Genomic DNA, 17,544 nt, shown 5'->3' on the forward strand with positions numbered 1-17,544 from the left:
CAATTTATCTACAAAAAAAGGAATTAAAAGATTAATGAAGAAAATTTCATTTGAGACCATTTGGTCAAAGATCTGAGTGCAAATACTTTCCACAAATCAAATGACTTAAGTTTGTTGCAGTTTAGAGCATGATCATCATATAGACTTGTTAAATTACATCTTAAATGAAAAATTTATTTTGCAGTTCCCTGATTGTACTCTTACAAGATAGTCTTCTCACTACCACAAATAACTCTCCCAAGTTTTCAGAGCTTATAATGAAGGTAATATATTACTTCAAATACATTGAGTACAATATGAAATGTATCTTTTATTTATCCTTGTAAAATTCCATACATTATTTAAGCTCTTTCTCTTTAACTTTTAGTGTTTGTGGCGAATGATACGTCTTCTCCCAAGCAACGTGAACGTTATCAATGTTGACCGAGTACTTTTGGATGTACACAATTTCATGCGTGTTTTCCCAAGGGAGAGATTAAAGCAGATGAAAAGTGATCTTCCCATGAGAACACAGAAAACATTGCTGCATACACTTTGCAAGCTCTTGGGACCAAAGGTTTGTTGACTGATGTAATGATTTTCCTGCTTAATAACGATGCGGTTGTATATCTCTTGCAATATTTAAAATAAAAACTAAATGCCCCAGATGTTTCAGAGGTAGGTGAGAGTTGTAAACCCTACTATAAGAAAGTCGAAAAAAGTATTGCCCAATTTCAGCAGAAGTTGATGTGAACATCCTGTGTTTATATTCAAATTTTAGTGAAGCTAGATAGCCTTTGCAATTTTTGTTTTTCAGTAGACCTCTCTTTAGGTTTCTTCTCGTTTTAAGTAACCTGAAGGTTACTTATTTTGTACCATTTCAAGTATTAAAGTTGTTTAAATTTAAAGGCTGTTTACAACCATCAGATTGCTTATTACTATTTTATCAGTTGAACACATATCTGTAAATTTGTGCCTGTGTAAAGACATGGTTTGGCCAATATTAAATTGGAACTCTTACCTCTTTGTCAGAATTTTTTACAGATCAAGTGGTCATTTGCAGTTGTGGTGAAACTGACTAATGCACCCTTTATGTGGGAAGTCCCATTCTGAAACCTGGGGATGCCCCCATTATATTGACTGGCACCACAATTGTGCTAAATGAGGAGGGAGACCCTTAAAGTGTTAAAGTGTTTGGCATTTCAACAAGCAGCCAAGTGATGTACATTGTATCACTATCTGAAACCTTGTAACCCAGCAAATATATATTCTACTGTTAGAATCGAGCCAGAGGATCAATCTGCTTGCATGAATGCAAAACAGCATGCTGACACCACAAATGAACCTGAAAAAATACTTAGCAGTTGAACAGAAAGTGACGCATATTAAACAGTAAGAACAGCATTCGGTATACTGCAAAAGAATGCCCAACCAGTTGATCAGATCAAAGGCAGCACTCTGCCTCAGCCAATCACGAATTGTGGTGGAAACTTAGCTCCAGAAAGTTCCCCCATATCAACGATGGCACAGTTCAACTTGAATATGAAGATTTTAATGCGTTTAGAGGATGCCAATGGATGATCAATCTTGCTGTCTATCCAAGGTCCCTAATGCAACAGGCTGTTTTCAACTAGTTCGTTTCATTCCGTGTAATATTAAAGAGTTCACTGGTTGCAGCCAAAGCTCTGGGACTGCACAAGATTTCAGGTGATGTACTTCAGAACAAGCTGCACCACTATAAGCTACTCCAGTGCAGTTACTTGTAGAAAATTGTCCGAGTATTCATTTTTCATGAAAGACGTGCTGAATCCAATCTGGCTTTTCTTTCCTGGTTGGCATGAACAAGTTGGGCTGAAGGGACTACGTAGTGAAGAAAATTATCTAAGATTGCAACAGGATCTTAAGGAGTAGGTTTAGGGGCTGAGGGTGCTGTGTTGTGGGACACCAGTGTTTGAGAATAATTGTGGTGGAGGTGTTGCTGCTATCTAGTGATTGCAGGAAGTCAAGGATCTGGTTGCAAAGGAAATGTATTAAGACCCATGCCTAGGATTTTGGAGATGAGTATTGAACGAATTTATCATTAGCTACATGAGTACCTGCTCAGTTTATTTACATCAGGGTGTCTCAGCTCCACACTCAACCACCAGACAGAACCTGAAGAAATGAATCCAGGGTTTAATTTAGGTTGAGTGCCCTTTGTTGAAATGTGACCGGTGGTGGGGGGGGGGGGGGAGAAAACTTGTGGTTGAGCATCTTTAGGAGAACACTGGTTGGAGTCATATCTTTTACAAAGAAAGTTGATTATGATATCTGGGGTGAATCATTCCAGCCCCACAATGTCTCTGCAGGTTCTCTTCATGGTGCTTTTCAGCCCCCATTACTTCAGTGAACAACCTTCCATCATGAGGCTGGAAAGGGGGATGTCTGTTGATTATTATAGTGCAATTCCACTCCTCTCAAAATTGCCTTTGCTTGCATGCAGTGAGACCCAGACAACGTTTGTGTATGGACTATTGTCGCAAATACTATGTTCCATAGTTACCAATGCAGCATGTTAGGGCACTATATCTAGGTGATCTTGCTTCCTTTCTTTAGGTTCAATAAAGGAGACATTATTTCATTAACCTATTTGTAGGTTTGAGTTCTCTGGGGATAGGGGGAGTTACATTTCGGTGTTGAGTGATGGATAATGGTTAGGGAGTAACCTGTGTTAGCTCCAACACTTGAATGCGATTTGTTTACATTCAAAAGAACTTTCTTTATTCCTCCTGTGGAGAAGGATTGAGCTGTCGGCTGTCTTTCTGGCGTTGCTGTGAATTCAAAGATTGACACATACTGCATTTCGCTTGTGTGGCCAATATTAAATGAGTAACTGCAGAATTTGAATGATATCTATTATTTTAAAATAAAAAGATTGTCAAAAGAGTAGTGTTAGCGAGTTGAAAAAAATTATGTGCAGTGTTTAACTTTAAATTATTCTTTATGTACCAGATTATGGATCATCTGACGCTGATTGAGAACAAGAATGAATCTGAGCTTGAGGCTCACCTACGACGTGTCACTAAACAGTCAATGGCATTGTCGGGTGGAAAGACTGATTCCGAAACGGAAAAGCGTGGTTCTACAATAGTACGTATTAAACTGAAAAAGGATAACACCTAACTAATTACATAATTGTGAATCTTTTTATTAGAATTGAACTTAACTGCCTTTGAATATTGCAATGCAGAAACAATGCTATAGCTTTATTGCATTTACTTCATTTATGGTATAGAAAATACTGTCAACAGCTGCTCCATGAAAAGTTGAACCATTAATGTGAATTGAACTTGGAAAGCTGTAAAGTATTTTATTCATGGATTAAATTTCTGGTTGTTGATCTTCAGTAAAGTTTCACTACAGTGCAAATGACTAAGCATGTAGGAGTTGTTGTTGACTAGGAGACAATATGCAGAAGTCAGAAATAAAATGGCAAGCTAGCCTGAAGCTTAGTCAGACTTGTGGACTGAATAGTAGTGACATAGTAGCTTAATCTTTGTCATTTAATCATACTTTCTTTGCCAAAGGGAATGAACTTAAAGAGTAGAGAAGTTTTGTCGTCATCTGACAAGAATCCAAAGCTAGGTCTATTTTTGTCTCTCCTTTTATAGGAAGGAAGATTCTTACCAAGCTAACTACAGCATAAAATCACCAGGTTAATTTCTTGCGATGAGAACTGAGTTAGAGTACCTTATAATGGACCTATACGTTCTGCAGCTCCAAAATGCTCTTGAAGTTATATTTGAGACTTAACAAGTCTTAACAAGACTTTAGGAGGATATGACCAATTAGAACCCAAGGCTATTTGTCCTGGCCTGGGATCTTTGGACTTAATAAGATAGCAAATTAAATGTGTAGTTTATATCATGAAATTGAAACTCTTTGTAACACTTAATGCTCAGAATTCTATGCTTGGTCGATGGATCCATTTGAAACTGAAATTTTAGGATTTAAAGGAATGAAGCTACTTGAAGAGAAAGCAGAGTTTTAAAGTTTCCATCATAAGTTTACGGCATGCTGAAGCAAGCTTGAACAAGTGTAGGAGTGAAGCAAGCTTGAAGGAACCCTCTTGAATGTGACTTTCGGTTTTTAACCAGTATATTTGAATTCTAAATCCTGTGGATGTTATTTAATGCTGGGAGGCCAGGAGTTGACATAACAGTTGAATCTTGCATGAACATAAGCTGTGGCGGGGTGGAAAATAGAAGTGTGTGAAAGGGAAAGTAGGAAAACGTTTGTGGGATGAAAAATCATGAACCCAGTAAGTGACTGAAATGGCAGAGCTGAGAGCAGAGGTCCCTGACCTTTCTTTGATGTCATGGATCGATATCTTTGGAGCAAAGGATCCATGGGCACCAGGTGGAAACCCTAGGCCTAGAGGCGGGAAGGGTCATGTGTGAAAATGGATAACATTTGAGGTTCTGGGAAAGGGAGTGTTGGGTTGAAGAAATTTTTAAAAGATGTAGACCACCTCTATTAACTAGAGATGGGAATCCCTGAACAAGTATCTCAAGTACCTTGATGCAATGGAAACTATAAACTGAAAATGAAATAACTCTGGTTGTAAGAGAGAACAGGTTAGCGGCTGCATGTTTGTAGCAGTTGATTTGTATTGTGACTCCCCAAACCTTTCCCACCATTTTATTATAAGGCAGGGATTAATAACTATTTGGGTATAAATGCAGCAGCACAAGATTGATACAACTGAAGGCAAAGCAGCTCATTGATCCATCCACCATATACTGTTAACATTCATTTCCTGCACCTTGGGTACATTATGGATTCTGTATTTGCAACAACACATTGGAGAAACTTCCACTAGAGTTCTTTGACAGCAGCTTTTGAACAATGATTAAAGGGGCAATAAGTGCATGGCTCACCATCTTTAGATACCTATGTTTCAGATGCTTATTAAGTGGAAATCTAATGCATTATCTTCATCGCCACTTGTCCTTAGATCTTAATTGCATTAATATCAGGCAGTTCAATGTGGACAAGCACCATAATGTATTTATCTGAACTTTATCATGAGCAATCACAAGCAAGTGATAAATACGAGCCTTCAACACATCACAGGGAATGAATTTAAAATAGTTTTGGCATTCTGCCTGCAAATTCCTGTACTTTCCCCAAATCTAGATTGATTTCTGCACATTTTATCTGAAGAGTGGAATAGGCTATGCTCTGGCAAACCCAGAGACATTGACCATGAACTCTGCACCCTTTCAAAAATAGGAAGAATGATGGTTGTGATTGTTACAGCAAACTACAGTTGTATGGTGCTTCTCTTCCACATGTTATACTTCCTGAACTGTAAACCAATTGAATACAGAATGAGCATTTTGCTCAGAGAAGCTTGACTGATCAAAATAACATGATACTATATTTAAAAAAAAATCCTTAATATGAGAATGTTCCTGTCAGGATAAGGAACTTATTTGTATTATGTATTCCCTGCCCTGGACAATAGTTCTGTACATATTTGACATGTTTTTTTTTGTACTATTGTGAACTGTTCAGAAATTAACAGTTCCATTTATTTAAAAAAATACTTGATTTAAACAAATACTAAACAACTACGAATAAAAGAATGTTCTTGGAAGCAGTTGTCTTCACAGCATTGATTTCTTGTGGTTAAAAAGCACAAACACCAAATCCTACATGAGAGTAACTATGTAATTAGAGTTAAGTTTTTAAAAATGAAGTATTCTGTGGTCATCGTTGCAATTTCATTTATTCTAGGAGGGTAAAGAATCGAAAGCAAAAATAAGTGAAACCTTAGCAGAAATATTCAAGAAGATTGGATCCAAGGAAAACACGAGGGAGGTATGTTATGATTTATTTTTGAATAATTGTAAGTAAATTATTTCTTTAGTTGGTCTTCACTTTTGTGCCCACTAAATTATCGAAAAACCATTGATATTAAAATATTTGAATGTAGATCTGAGAAGCCTAATATTTTTAGATTTTACTTTTCAAGAAAGTAACTTGAAGGATTATTTACTGTTCCTGGGCATTGCTTTATTCACAGGGATTTCAGAGAGGACTGATGGGCAAAGATGTTCTTACTGAGCCCTTCTGTCAACTTTTGCCATTAGTTCATACTTGGCAAAACAGTGAATTTTGGGCAGGTTGGAGAGGTCCTTGCACCTTTTTATGTTCAGAGATGTCTGGCCTCATTCAACTGACTGATGTGCTGTTGCACTTACGAGATCACTTGTACAAATGTATTAATGTACTTTATGGATTTTCACCCAATTTTTAGAATTGTAGTTCTAATTTGAGTCCAGTTTATGTAAATTGTGAACTACTTGAACCATCTCTTGTTCTTGTGGAGCATACCCTTTTCACGTTCATTAATGTGATTTACCAAGTTTTAACTCATTGCTTTCTGCCTCTGAACAGGGTTTAGCAGAACTTTATGAATACAGAAAGAAGTATTCAGATGCCGACATTGAACCATTTTTGAGGAAATCTTCCCAGTTCTTTCAGAATTATGTTGAAAGAGGTTTGCGGCTTGTGGAAAATGAAAGGGAGGGGAAAGGAAGGATATCTTCTTCGTCTAGTTCTGGTAAGAATTTTTTAAAGAAAGTAAATTTGATTTAAAACTTAATGGAAAAAGAAATTTATTATCTGAAATTATTTTGCTGCCCAGTGCTTTTTAACTTAAATCAGAGTTGCGCTTCTTGAGTAGCTGATCAAAAGTTCATAGGTTACTACTTGAAATTATTATTTAGATTTTTGTGTACCTTTATTCTTCATAAACTGTAAAACTGTCCACTGACCCCGCAATGCGTTGTGTACAAAACTAAGCAGGGAGTTAAACAGCTCAAAAAGCACCCGAGCCAGAGGCTTTCTTCGGGTTTTTAATAAGAAAATTCTAGGAAACTGCAGAAAGTAAAGTAAAACACATATTAATTCAATGCAGAATCATCACACAAATACCTGAATATGCTAATATTATTGATTATTCTCACTATCGGTATTAAATAAGGTAATACACGTGTGCAACATTCTGTAGCAGTGCTGTGGACTAGAGTGAACTGTGGCGCAATGATAGCTTACTGGTTATGAACGATAAATGTATACTTTCTTCAAAGTACACCGACTAAATGTTTACCAGTATTAAGAAAACTTAAGACTCTCAGTTATTGCTGTTTTGGGTGGATGAAAATGGATGTCTTTCGATCAGATTTGCTCTGTGTTGAAATTCAAATTAATGTGCGTAGGAAATAATGTTTCTTTTAAAAAAAAAAAAGTGCTTATGAGCGGGAAGCGATGTTTGTACAAAATGAACAGCATACAAAATTAACAGTACCTGTAGAGGCAGACACCATATCAATCAAAGACCAGTTTGTTTCCTTGTGCATAAGTCAGTTATTTGATATTTAAAGGTAATTATCAATCCAGTTGATGGGAGAGGCTTAGAAAATCATGCAAGTAGCCAGGAGTAAACAAAAATCTATTCAATCTGTCATTCATTAATGAGTGGTTGTGACTGATCTTCAGTTTCATTTTCTGACATCTTGATTCCCTTCAGTGTTCAACTCTGCTCTTCATCTCTTGAGCAAAGAAATTTCTTATAATCTTGATCCTAGACTGCAGGTTACTGAAAGTTCCATTTTCAGGGTACAGGTTTCCCCCCGCTATCCAAAAGTAGAGCGGATATGAAACCGTTGGTAAGCTGAAATGTAAAACGAAGAAGCAATTACCATTAACTTATATGGGAAAAAATTTTGAGCATTCCCAGACCCAAAAAATAACCTACCAAATCATACCAAATAACACATAAAACCTAAAATAACAGGAACATATACTAAAAGCAGGAATGATATGATAAATATACAGCCTATTTAAAGTAGAAATATTGTATGTAAGGTGTAGTTTCATTTAACAGAATCGGGAAGACAGCGAGCCGAAATTGATTTGGAGGGAAAAAAATCGGCACGTATATGCACACAACTGCCCACACAAGGCTTCACGGTCTTGGTAGTCTTGGGGTAAACACACGCATAAAGCAGGCGTCTGTTTTTAATAAAAGTGAAAATCCTCTTTTTGGTTAGCAAAGACAGGTACAAATGTAGGTCTTTCGTAGCTGTGAGCTGTCGTAAAGCGAACATTTGAAAAACGGGGGCCACCTGTACTCAATTGCTGAATTCTACCTCCAGTTCCTTGCCTCAGTTCTTTCAAGGTCGTGCTGTTTCTAAGACACATGTGAAGTCTAATCCTGGTAGGGCGAAAGAGTAAAATGTGGGGGGGTTAGCAGCAGCATGCAGATAAATCTTGCTGAAAGTGGCGACACTGGTTGACAAATAACTTCAGGTGATCTAAGGAAGTGAAGAATGTCTGGTGTGTTAGTGGCTTAATCTAGAGGAAGACGGCCTTCGGCCTGGCCAAACTTAACAGATCTTGTTTGGGTAGGTGCTGTGTGATGGGTCCCCTGTTACAAATCAGTACCACGAAAGAACAAACAGTATACAATATGCAATTAAATGATTGAATTTTATAAATTAATTTGACTGTATGGTTAGTAAAGAAACAAAATATGAGAAAAGGGCCCATTCTTATAAAACAATCTAATGCGCAATGTTGGAGCTCACGGTTCCGCTCATTTGTTTCCCATCTACCTCCTCCGAGCATAGCTGACCCTCGCTCTAAATCTCACTCCATCTGGTGATCTACCAACTCTCTCCATTCACATCTTCTCTCCTCATCTCTCCCCGGCAAAAGACTGCAAAATCCCTGCTCCCAGATCCACAAGAAAGAACAACATCCCACTCATTGGCTAACATGCATTCCAAAGCCCCCATTATCTCTAGTCATAACCCAAACATTGCTGCTACAGAGAAACCATTACCTTAGCAGTGAAACATTACAGCATGTTACATGTGTAAGATTTGGGTATTATTTTGCAGCTGTACAAATGATTTAACATTTGGAGTATTGTGTACAGTTCTGGTTACTCTGCTACTAGAGGAAAATGGTAGCAAGAGAGTGCAGTATAGATTCACCAGTATTTTGGCTGGTATAGAGGGGTGTATTTATATGGATAGAGTTGGGTAAGGTAGGGTTATTCTCATTGGAACATAGGAGGCTGATAGAAGGCATAAAGAGGATAGAGTCAGAATCTTTTTTTCTCCCTCAGTGCAGGGAGAGTAGAACTATGGTGCTTAGTTTTAAGGCTTGTGGGGCATGATATGTAAAGATCTGAAAGGTGAGCTTTTCCACAGTTGTAATAACCTGAAATGAGCTACTAGAGGTGGTGTTGGAGACAATCACAGTTATAACATTTCGAGGCATTTTAGACAATACTTGAAAAGGAAGGATGCAGGCAGATGGGATTAGCATTGATGGACATCATGGATGACATAGATGGAAAGGCCCCATTTTTTGTGCTCTACAATTCTGATGTTGCTTTTGTTATAGCCAATGGTAAATGAAATGTTTCAATTTAATTTATTAATCTTGCACTTGTTTCCTTATCTTCCGTCTGACAGCCCTCTCCCACCCCTCAAACCTCCCATTAGAGTACTTCGTTCTCTTTCCATGGTTGAGATGTGCTTCATCCCTAATTAAGAGTTATATGCTGCCGAATTTCAATCAATGTTTTAAGTTTACTACTTTGCTTCCTAAACTGCTATTTCAAGGTACTTTAGTCCCAGATGCATTTCAATAGAGGCAGTATTTTTAAAGTAGGGATGTTCTTAATTAACAATAGTCTGCCAAATGCATTAATCTTTGGAGTGCAAAGAAAGAGGTTTAAATGTGCCTTCTAACACAAGTTTGGAACTGGTGAGGTAGGTTGTTTTTGAGTGTTGATTTGAGTACTTGCTGTTGTGTATTTAGCAGGGGTTTCATCACCTCCCGATGAGTTACCACATGTAGCGAGTTCCACTTCCATCCCTTCTACAGGTAATACTAACGGAGAAGAAGTTGGTCCTGCTGTTTACTTGGAACGGTTAAAAATTCTACGACAGCGTTGTGGCTTAGAAAATAACTCCAAGGTAACATGCATGTTTTTTGTTTAATTTTCATGTTTTTGTGATGTGGGATTATTTCAAAGGATATAAAAATCTTTTTATGCTTTAATTCAAATAACATCTACAATAATACCATAGAATTTCAAAAAAAGTAAGGCAGTGCTTGGTAAAATGTTAACTTTTTTCAAATTGTGCAGTTTGTGTTTTGGGTCCAATTCTCTTGGACCCATATTTTTATTCACCCCTGTATACCCCCTCCCCCTAGTAAACCTGTAATATTCAGTTTTGTGATCACTGCAACCCAGGGGTAACTTCAATGAGGTTATTAATGCTGTTTCATTTGAAGTATCAGATTGCATGTACCGTAGATTCCGGACTACAGAGCGCACCTGATTAAAAGCCGCTGGCTCTAATTTTAGAAATAAAATCAATTTTTTAATTGTAAAGGCCGCACCAGATTTTAGGCCGCACCGGATTTTCGGCCGCAGGTGTCCCACGTTGTAATATGAGATATTTACACAGAAAGATATTACACGTGAGGATTTTTTAACTTTTAATTAAATCCATATGGTAACAAAAACAAATACATATTGCAAATGCTTTTTTTCGAACCGTGCCCGTAACGCGGCTACTTTTAAATACGTTGCGTATACTTCTTTACTGAACAACATTCCAATATCTCCTAACGACTGGTAAAAAATATATATACTACAGCCTACCAGGAAAAGTTATTGATCACCTTTAACTTAAAAGCAGCGTTTGCTCAGATCCAAAGCCGCTCGCGTAATGCGCTCCCCCCCTCCTTTCCGTATATCGCAAACGGCATTTAAAAGCAGCGTTCGCTCAGATCCAAAGCCGCTCGCGTAATGCGCTCCCCCCCTCCTTTCCGTTTATCGCAAACCGGCATTTTCCCACAAGACACCGCGAAACCGGGTGTGACGTCATAGCATCCCGCGATGTAGTACAGAAAACAAATATAGTTAAAACTCTTCTAACTTTAACTAGAAAATGAATTACTAAGCGAAAATATTATAAACTAAGTAACTGCCATAAGGCAGCACAATGCTTCGAGTGTTTTCCATGTTGATGAGGGTGAGTACAAATGACTGATTTACAATAATTTAATTGTGAAAGTGCGCTTGATTTATCGTACAATTTCATTGGACCTCTGTGAACTACTCATCAATTTTATTGGTCTACTGTTATGAGGCAAAATGTTTACGAGGCGGCATGAGAAAAAATCATGCATTAGCCGCTCCGGATTATAGGCCGCAAAGTTCAAAGCTGTTCAAAATGTGGGAAAAAAGTAGCGGCTTAAAATCCGGAATCTACGGTACTTTGGATGCCTCCAGAATATCCTGTTCTTAAAAACAGTCTCAAGTTCTATTTGCTGTCTCCCTCCCCACCCTTCTAGCATTACCCTGCAGAGCTCTGTTGTAGCGATCTTGGTCCACCAGTCAGATAGTCTAGGTTCTTTCGCTGCCCTCTTCCACCCACCACACCTTGAAGATAAAAATCTGCGTGTCCTGTGAGCTGCAGTGCTGGAGTGGTATGGTACAAGGATTTATGCAAGATTCCCAGCACACCAGCACTGTCAGTAATATTCTCATGTTCCCTCTTGGCATCGATTCAGTTAGCACACTTGCTACTGAGAAGCGATGTTGAGTATTTAGCAAGATACCCATGTATGTTCTTTTGTAAAGTGCTGTGAACTTATTTTCAAAGTATGCCAATAAAAATATTCTAGGTTTCCTTTTTAATGCTTCAATTTCTTTGAGATTATGTCCCTTAAATTTGTACTTCTGACGTTTTTGTTAAGTTAGGGTAAATGCAGCATGTTTTGCAAATGCCATCAAAACAATTCTCTGTACTGGCTGCATCAATATTATTAAGTTTTTTTAGCAGATATTTTTGGAGTGATGAAAAAACCTATATAGTTGGTTACATACCTTTTCAGGTGGGCCATTATTTTGTTTGAGAAATGGAGGTAGTGTACGTACGTAAATTAAAATCCTCCACAATTATCCCTACTTTTCTGACAAGCTCCCTTTTATACTCTGCCCTACCTTGTGATTACAGTAATGGTGTCTGTGTACCACTCCTGCAAATAAATTCTTGTCTTTATTTCTTCCACTCAGTCCTTAATCTCACTTTGCTGAAATTGGTCAGCCCTGTCCTTTATTGTTGAAACCTTCCTCTCCTTAAATGTCATGTACTCTTCAAAATTTAGGTTGCAACCCTTGGTTCTGCAGCTGTTTCTGAAATGGCTATCTGAGCACATTTCATTTTGAGCTCCTGGTTCACCTGCTTTTGTTTCAAATGCATTTAGGAATAGAGATTTGATTGTTACAGCCTTTTGCTTGTTCATTGCTAGCTTTGTACACTGCATTTTACTATTATTTTGTACTTTTACACCTTTTTTCTAGTCTTTCCCTACTCCTTGATTTACCACTTCTTTGTCACTTTGATACTTTGTCCCCACTGTTAGTTTAAAATCCTCTTAGTTACGCAGCTTGGTCACAGCGTGATTGGTTTTATTTTTGCTCAGCATAACAAAACTTTCAATTTCCAGGTACACTTACATTTCTTCCCTTCACGGATATCAGCCATCAGAACACTTCCATCAAAATATAGACATCACCACAACATCCTATTTTTTTTTTAAAAAAAGCCCTTATTCGTATAGCAGACAGGTTTACGTCTACATACTGCAGAATAAGTTGCCATGTTTTATGAAAACTATTTGTTTTTGAGAGTACCATACATTCCTTTGGACTTTTTGACATGTATTCCATAATTAATTTATGCCAACCAAAAAGTCCATGGGCCTGATTGGATATCCAACAAAGTAAAATGTTCTTCCTTGGACAAAAAATCAGAATGTTAATAAGTTTTTTTTTCTGATGTGCATTAATAATACGACTGCTGGGTAAGCCTAAGAGAAAAGACGCAGGGTCCAGTTCAAGCTCCATCTTCAGAATCTCTTCCCTTTCACCCAAAATATCACTCCGGTATGCCTGTAGTTTGGGACAAGTCCAAAAACAGTGGGTGAAAGTTCCAGTATTTACATTTAGAACACATTGGAGAAACCATTGTCTTAAATTTTGAGAGACTATCTGGAGTCAGATGGGCTCTATGCAGAATTTTGAGTTGCAATGCTTTAGTTCTATTACAAACTGAAATTTTCTTTGCATTATCACAGATGTCTTCCCATGTTTCGTCTGTAATTTCTACTCCCAGCTCTTCCTCCCAGACCCTTCCCAGCTGCTCAGCCTCTCCACAAGAACATTCCCTCAGGATGTTGTTTTAAAAAAAAAACAAACCAAACCCTTAGAACAAAATACTATCTTCTATGTCAAAACTATAGAAATCAGTTAATGATTTTTTCTGTATATAATCTCTTATCTGAAAGAAATGAAAAAGATCTTTGTTGGGTATGTTAAATGTCTGTACTATTTGACTAAAAGACATCATCGTTCCTTCATCAAACAAATCTCCTAATTTTAAATCCAAAATCCATTATGCCAGGCTGAAAATCTGGACTGCCGGTTGTTGGAGTGAAGGGTGATATTTTTCGCTGCGTTGCCCTCAATTTGTTGCACTGCCCTCCAAGCCCTGACTGTATTGCTATTGGATTATGACAATATACCTTAACTAGTTTCATCTTATTGAGGAAAAGCAAATTAATAAGAGGGCATTTTGCTTGTGAAGCTTCAATGTCTAGCCAAATTGAGGAGGGGTCCCTGCAAACCCAGTCAATCACATAAGATAAACAGGAACTTAATTGATATTTTTTGATGTCTGGAAAATCCAGACCCCGTAGACGACTGGGAAGCTGTAATTTAGACATTTTAATACAGGATCTTTTTTTTTGTTCCAGATGAAAGAAACAAACCAGCCATTTTTAAAAAAGTATTTGTTGGGTAAAATGACTGGAATCATTCGTATTGGGTAGAGCAGATGAGGAAGAATATTCATTTTGAGCAAGGATATTCGGCCAAGCCAAGAAATGGGAGGAGTGCTCCATTGCTCCAGATCCTGTTTGATTTTGTCAAATAAAAGGGATTCCAAAGTATCTTATTTAATAGTTGAGAAGAAATTTACTTCTGACATTAAGTTAAGAAAATTAAGTTAAAAGTCAGTTTAAGCCAGAGACCATTTTTCATAACCTGACAGTTATTCACAAAAAAAATCGGACTTTCTTTCCTAAGCTCATTTCACAGCTGCCACGCTAATTCTGTTTGCAGCAAACAGAATCAGCTTTAAGAACATAGCTTTAATGGTCTTTGAGAATAATTTGGTGATGGTTTGAAGCATTTGGTTGGGAATAGTTGAAGACAAATGGTTAAGTTTAAATAATTTACATTACTCATCTTCCTATAAGAAAAGGACACTTGTTCATAAAGCTAAATTCTGAAGTAGTCCATGTGTGTAGATTACTTTTACTTCATACTTTAGGACTAGTAATGATCTTTAAGGCACTTTTCCATCAAACATGTCATTTGGTAATTTAATATTTCCATTCTCCTGGATGTATTCTAATCAAAACAAAGTGTGACCATTCTGTCATATTGTCTTGATGCAGCATGAAGAACGACAACCTGCAACCTCGCTTCTATCCAAACCAACATTACCTACAGTTGTATCATCATCTGAGCTTCTGCACAATAAACTCACCCATCTTCGAGATTCACGAGAGTGTAACCAAGAGCAAGAATCTCATCCACCAATACAAACCAGTAGTAGTGCAACCTCAGCAGCTAATCTTGATGATTTGAAGAAAAGACTGGAAAGAATAAAGAGCAGTCGTAAATAGATGGCCTGTGAATAATGGTGCAATGATGAAGTCTATTGAAATAGAAGGTCTCTTCATAGCTGTTGGCCTCCTATTAACCTAGTGTGTATAATTTCTTTATGTACAATACAGTGAATAACTGTGTATTGTGGCATAATTCATTTCTGTATATAGGCTTCTGGACTGCAATAACAGATATTAAGACCTGTGGTGAACTTGTGAACACTTTTCACACTAACTCTTGTAAAATCAGTTACCGGTAGTTATCTTTGATGTTCTCTACTTGCTTTCAAACTGGAGAGACTCCGGGTGGTATCAGAGTAACTCATTGGCTACTGTGTATTGCTCATATCTCCATTTGAGGCTTTAACTTCATCAGGTTAATAAAACTGGGGCTCCAATAGATAATTTCAGACCAAGCTGGCTGTATTTTCATTTTTACTAGTACAGCACTGCCTAATAAACATTGAGGAAGTCTGTTATCTGACTAGATCTATCTGTTTAGTTCTTTTAGAAAGTTCTAATTACTGCTTGTTTTGTGTTTCAACTCTTTGAAATGTGTTGATTCTCTATGGAATCATGAAGCATGGCATGAGGTTATGAATATTTGTGTTTTTTAAATAAAGACAATTAAAAACAAAAGTCTGTGTTACAATATTAACCAAATTAAGCTGTATTATAATTTAAAAGATCTGTTAAAGCAATAATTTTTCATTGTGTATAGTAGTAGCAGTTAATTTGGTAATTTTTATAGCTAGGGCTCTGTGTAAGTCTTAACATTTTATAAAATTCATGGAACACTCATGACCAGAGAAGTTTTACAATTAGAAAACATTTTTCTCTGAACACTGGGGAAGCATTAATATAAACATAATAAATGATAAATATTTATATCCATTTGGGTTCTACGTATTGTTTTCCCACAAACCTGGTGAGATTTAATTTCAGTGTACTTGGGCTTGTTTTCTCCACGTCTAACGTGATAATGGCCAGTGTGTCAGAATCACCACTGATACTGCTTCAAATCAGTTGGGTAGGTTCATTAAGTTGAAAGATAAAGTTTCTATTTGACAAACGTGAGTATTGTTTTGTTCTGTATATCTGACTTGCGTAGGAGAATTTTAAATAACATTCAGTTACTGATTTATGAAGGATATTGTGTTTTGAACAATGGTCTGTAGAAACCTCAAGAATCAAGTGCAAAGTGAAGTCTTTTTGAATGCTGTTGTAGTACATGAAGTATGGTTTGGGCATCAGTGAAATCAAGGAAACCTGGACATTAACTCAAAATGAAAATCTTGATTTAAGTAACTTGTTATTCTGTACTTTTTCAGTGACACGTTAAATTTATTGAACTCCAGTTTAATTGTTCTATGCAATATGACTACCTTCCATTGTAAAATTTTGACTTACACCCTTTGATTCTAACTATGACTTTACCTCATTGTTGCAGGCTATCAAGTTTTCCACTAATCTTACTACCAGAGTTTTCTCAGCCTTTTCTATCACTTGTTCTTGGGATAACGACAGCAAAAGCATGATAACATAAATAGTAGTTATGGCTGATCTATCTCAACACTGCTTTTCTGTTTACCCCTGTATACTTCTATTCCTTTAATATCTGGACAAGATTTTATGATTGGATAATACCTATCAAACAATCTTTGTGGAAAAAAACCGAGGTGTCCCCTCCCCCCCCCAAGCAGACCAGGGTACAGAATTCCAGAGATTCAGCACCATTTGGGGGGGGGGGGGGGAATCCTCGTTACAGGCCATTTGGGACCCAAATTAACAGCTACCATCCTGTGCAGCAGTCTAATTTTTTTTTGCTGTGCTCCTTCAATAGCAGAATCTATTTTCTGTAGGAAAATTAGAAAAGGTCTGATGTCACTAGGCCAAATATATTTGTAGCAGTACATTTGTACTCTTTATTGGAAGAACTTTAGAGTTGATCTACCATTTTATTTTCTATTTGCCTGCTCTAAATGCATGTTACTTATTGGTGGTTGGTGTTTGAGGATGCCCAGTACCCCTTGGACCAGGAAGTTCTGAAATCTTTCATTTAAAAAAAAAATGAACATCTCTATTTTACCTGCATACTTCACATTTTTCCACACACCTGCCATATTGTTATCACTCATAACTTGTCAATTTCCCCAAAGCTTCTGTCCTCAGTACTACACTTCTTTCTACTTTGTTTATAGTCATACGCAGATTTGGAAATGGTGCATTTGTTTCCCTCAACAAGATCACTCGTACAGATTGTGACTGGAGCGCAGGCATAGATTTCTGCAGTAATTCACTGGATACAGCCAGCGGTTCTAAGACCTGTTTATTCCTAAAGCTTTTGTGTTATACAACATGAAATCTATACTTGTAGATTATCTCTAATTCTGTTTGCTAATCTGTTGATTGTCTTTAGGAAATCAAAAGTGTTATAAAAATTCAAAAGCATCACATCCTCTAGTTCCCCTTGCATACATCTTCTAAAGAAGTCTCCAAAGTTCAAAGTAAATTTGTTAGCAAAGTACATTTGTCACAAAAGAACCCAGAGATTCATCAATGAAAGACAACACCCAACAGTATAAACAATCAACGTGGAAAAGACAACCTGTGACAATGCTCCTTGTAGGCATGCTCAATGGTGGATAGGGTTTTACCTGTCATGGACTGGGTTGTATCCATGACATCTCAATCTAAGCTCACAGCTTTGTCCATCTGTGCTAACTGAGATTGTGGAGATATCAATTC

At 37.2% G+C, this 17,544-nt stretch overlaps 1 protein-coding gene across 6 annotated transcripts in view; it reads left to right on the forward strand.

Annotated features, from left to right (window-relative positions):
• The window catches only part of ckap5 (cytoskeleton associated protein 5), a 93,426-nt gene extending 77,736 nt beyond the window's left edge, over nucleotides 1–15,690 (forward strand). For 4 of the 6 annotated variants that reach the window (XM_073049677.1, XM_073049682.1, XM_073049678.1 and 1 more), the window contains 7 exons: nucleotides 185–263; nucleotides 368–556; nucleotides 2,971–3,108; nucleotides 5,761–5,844; nucleotides 6,424–6,589; nucleotides 9,865–10,022; nucleotides 14,584–15,690. In XM_073049677.1, the coding sequence (XP_072905778.1) occupies nucleotides 185–263; nucleotides 368–556; nucleotides 2,971–3,108; nucleotides 5,761–5,844; nucleotides 6,424–6,589; nucleotides 9,865–10,022; nucleotides 14,584–14,814 (1,045 nt within the window). In that variant the 3' untranslated portion in view covers nucleotides 14,815–15,690. The remainder of the gene's footprint in view (nucleotides 1–184; nucleotides 264–367; nucleotides 557–2,970; nucleotides 3,109–5,760; nucleotides 5,845–6,423; nucleotides 6,590–9,864; nucleotides 10,023–14,583) is intronic. The other 2 variants (XM_073049681.1, XM_073049683.1) reach the window with 2 other exon arrangements.
• The last annotated feature ends 1,854 nt before the right edge of the window (nucleotides 15,691–17,544 follow it).

Source organism: Hemitrygon akajei, chromosome 6 (assembly GCF_048418815.1).
Source record: "Hemitrygon akajei chromosome 6, sHemAka1.3, whole genome shotgun sequence".
NCBI lineage: Eukaryota > Metazoa > Chordata > Chondrichthyes > Myliobatiformes > Dasyatidae > Hemitrygon > Hemitrygon akajei.